The sequence below is a fragment of the Atta colombica genome, unplaced genomic scaffold, assembly GCF_001594045.1.
Source record: "Atta colombica isolate Treedump-2 unplaced genomic scaffold, Acol1.0 scaffold105, whole genome shotgun sequence".
Taxonomy (NCBI): domain Eukaryota; kingdom Metazoa; phylum Arthropoda; class Insecta; order Hymenoptera; family Formicidae; genus Atta; species Atta colombica.
In genome coordinates, this window is record NW_017259190.1 from 1,115,873 (window position 1) to 1,119,539 (window position 3,667).

General features: G+C 28.7%; 1 protein-coding gene across 1 annotated transcript; it reads right to left on the minus strand.

Annotated features, from left to right (window-relative positions):
• Positions 1-688: 688 nt before the first annotated feature.
• Positions 689-3,244, minus strand: LOC108689463 (DDB1- and CUL4-associated factor 12). Its single transcript, XM_018196230.1, has 7 exons — positions 3,062-3,244; positions 2,536-2,991; positions 2,212-2,442; positions 1,681-1,965; positions 1,436-1,601; positions 928-1,104; positions 689-718 (listed from the first exon to the last, which is right to left on the minus strand). The coding sequence occupies exons 1-6, from the start codon at positions 3,145-3,147 to the stop codon at positions 949-951; spliced, it is 1,380 nt and encodes a 459-aa protein (XP_018051719.1). The 5' UTR covers positions 3,148-3,244; the 3' UTR covers positions 689-718; positions 928-948.
• Between the last annotated feature and the right edge of the window lie 423 nt (positions 3,245-3,667).

The window sequence follows — 3,667 nt, forward strand, 5'->3', positions numbered from 1 at the left end:
GTTTAGATAATTTGGAAATTACATATAATGAAAATATTTGTTTCTAGAAATAATATTTTTTCAATAATTTAAAAATTAATCAAATTAATTTAAATTTATTATACTCATAGTTATTAATAATCTTTTTTAAATCTTTTATCATGATATAAATATATCGTCCATATGAAAATTATTTACATTAAAAAATTATTATATTTGCTCAAAATATCAATGATGCTTATGGAACGCGGTTTTCTTTCATCATGTAATATTTAAATACACACATGCAATATTGATATTATTTTTAAATTATTATTTATTCATAATAGAATAGCGACCAGCGTTAATTTTTTATAATCTGATATTATTTATCAGATCATTATTATTTTTTATGATCCAAAATTTACTTATAATTAAATTTATACAAAAAATTTATTTATTACGTCTAAAAATATTTAATTTTTGAATTTTAAATTAGTGAAATAAAAAAGTAATTTTTTTAGTTTTTTTAAATTAATTATCACATACATATGTTATAAGGTATTGTATAATAATAGTATATTTTTGTGTCCTTTCAACAAAACATTTTTCTTTTATTATTTATAATTTAAAAAATATTATGTTTTTATAAAATATAAATATGTTTTGTAACAGGTTCAATATAATCGTGAAATTATTTTAAATACAAATTATTTTTACTTCCAAGTTTTCCATGTAATATGTAGAATTAATCAATTTTCTGGAAGAAAAAAGAAAAGAATCAACGAATTAAATAATTTAGAGAAAAGTTTTTTGACAAGTTTATCGTCTTTTCGAGACCTAAAATATTAAATTAATATAAAATTTCAAACATACGATAGTTTGTAATTCTAAAATCAAGCAGTCAAGCCTTTCATGACATATACATACGACTTATATCCTAATTATTTAATTTAGCAATTAGCATACTTGTTTCATTCGCTTAAATCTTCATTGCCATAATCCTGCGTAGTTGCCGTATAGATTTGCAGGCAACGGACCACCTGCTGTAAATAATCGAGTACCCGATGCATCATAGCAATGTGTATAAATGGCGGGAGTATATTTCACATTTTGGAAACCATCTATATATTCTTCATCCGGAAACTGGTAATGGAATAAATACATAAATCATTCCATATGTAAAATGAATTAAATTAAAGTAACAAAATAAAAAGTTAATAAAAAGTTAGATTTAAAATTGGAACATTTCCAAAAAAAACCGCACGTGATTACTATTTACATTGTCACTAATATTTTTCTATACATGACTCTTTGTGGATATGTCATATGATGATGACACATCTAAAAATTGTGCTAATCAATAAAGCACTCTCATATTATTTTTCAGTTATAAAATGCAACAATTATCTAATTATTTATGAATTTGAGGACAAATATATGACTCATTACCTTTAAAAAACACATTAAAACTTACCACATATCCTTTTGAAGCTTTTAACACAACAGTTCTATTTGAATTTATAGAAGATTCCAGATATTTTTGAGCTCTAACATCATAAAACATAAGCATTCCTAGTCCAGTTCCAATAGTTAAAACAGATCCTTGAAAACTTGCTGATCTGATGCCACAACCGCTATATCTGTACTCAGAATTTGTTGATATTATTAAGTGACTCTAGAATACTAAAAAAAAGATTATTTAAAAAAAAATTAATTTACCTTGATGGTATTTTTTTAATTGGTTGCAATGTACGTGCGTCCAGTAGAAGAGTATAAGACCTGCATCCAATTGCGTATACACCATCGTCTTGTACAGCAAGACAAACATTTTCCTGGCAGGCTGGCAGTTTTCTAGATATTTTCTGTTTGAAGGATTCGGCCGACCAGATATGTATAAAGCTATTGAGAGTCAACGCTGCGATTTCCTTGTATGCTTTATTGAATGCTAGTGCTCGGACTTTCTGTGCGGACTTGCATTCCTTCACGCAGACAGGCTGAATCAATCTAAATAGATTTATTAGAAGTCATTTTTAAAGATTAATTAATAATAGTAGTGAAATTAATAATAGTAAGTACTAAAAGCATTTAAAAAAATAATAATGATAATTATTTCCAGTTTCAAATTTCTGAATTTCTATTACCTCATTGGATAAAAAAAAATTATAATTTTTTATATCTATTATAAAAGGAAAATTATTCTGTTTTTCTGCTTTAGTGTGACTACAATTTTAATTGTATATTCGATTTTACCTATGTGTAGGCACATCTGCTTTATCGGGAGCTTCAGCGAGATCACTATCAATACGCCATAGAGCCATTTTCGTATCTCTAGAACCTGACACTAAAAATTCGTCATCCAACCAACACATATCGAATACCCAATCCCTATGGCCACTTTCACCGACGCAAACTGGATCCAAAGTCGGTAATCTATAGATTGCTATTTCATTACTATTTCTCGCGCCGGTGGATAAAAGAGTTCTGTAAAACAAAGATAAAAAATAAAATAAAAAATTTTGTTCTTTTTTTATTTCTTTGGACGATAAATGATAAGAAGAAAAATCCAGAAATTACCTCGAAGGATTAATTTGAACGGAATGAATGCCACATTGCTGCTCGGGCATAACGTTACCACCCGGACTGAGCTGTCTTCCGTGAAGAGACGGAATCTGATCTAATTTTTGCGTCGCTACGTCATAAACCATAAGCTTATTGCACTTTGTACCGAATACTACTTGTCTATCACTTAACCACTGCGAACAGAATACTTTGTTCATGTTGTTCAAGCTGACCGAATATTCCTTGAATAGATCGTGCGTCAATATATGACGGGAACCGTATTCCTGATTGATATTCCGCACTTCGCGCGTATTCGTTTCGCGTGCGCGCACATAATCTACGAAGTTAAAGGATGTTCTCAGGAACTGTTTGCCTTCGGTCACCGTTTCGGCTTCATCGTCACTTGATTCATAACATACAAAATCATCCGGCTTATCCGGCTTTCTATTTCTTTCATGTCGTAATGCCATTCTGGAAAAAAAATTAATTCAATGATGCACTGATGATGATATGATTACAGCATATAATTAATAATTTTTACCTTTTAGATCGGCGATCGTCTAATCTGCTACTATAAGCACACGGAGGATGTCTTCCGTATACAGTCATTCTTTGTGTTTCAGCCATTTTTATAATTTAATGTTTAACGGACTTTACAATATTCAGGCAACTTGCAAGGAACACTGAGTATTATTATTGAACAGAAAATCTTATTAGCGAAAATAAAAACAAAACCGGTTATAATTATTTATCAATAATAAAGAGAAAAAGCCAAATAAAGAGAAAAAAGATTCTATATTGACAACAATATTTGCAATTTAAACAATACTTTTTACTATGAATATAAGCAGTCTCTTACAAGAAATATTAACTAGTTTTAACGTCTCCTCCCTTCCTTCTCTCCCTCTCTCACGCTTCTATTTTTTTATCTAAGTGTTTATTTACAAAATTTTGGCAGATTATATTAAAATTAATCAATAAAGTCACATTCAAATTATAATATAACCTAAAATACTTCAAAGATTTCCAGAAGTTCACAAGAAGTTTTCCTTCCTGTTTTTCTTCCGTAAGATTTGAATAAAACAGGTTTTCCTGTCGAGCAACTAACAGATAAAATAAAGAGGCACTCTATATATATATATATATA

Coding starts and splice junctions, on each gene's coding strand:
- LOC108689463 (XM_018196230.1), bottom strand. CDS start 3,147: ATGGCTGAAACACAAAGAATGACTGTATACGGAAGACATCCTCCGTGT. Junction 2,992..3,061: donor GACGATCGCCGATCTAAAAG/GTAAAAATTATT, acceptor TTTTTTTTCCAG/AATGGCATTACGACATGAAA. Junction 1,966..2,211: donor GCAGATGTGCCTACACATAG/GTAAAATCGAAT, acceptor AAATCTATTTAG/ATTGATTCAGCCTGTCTGCG.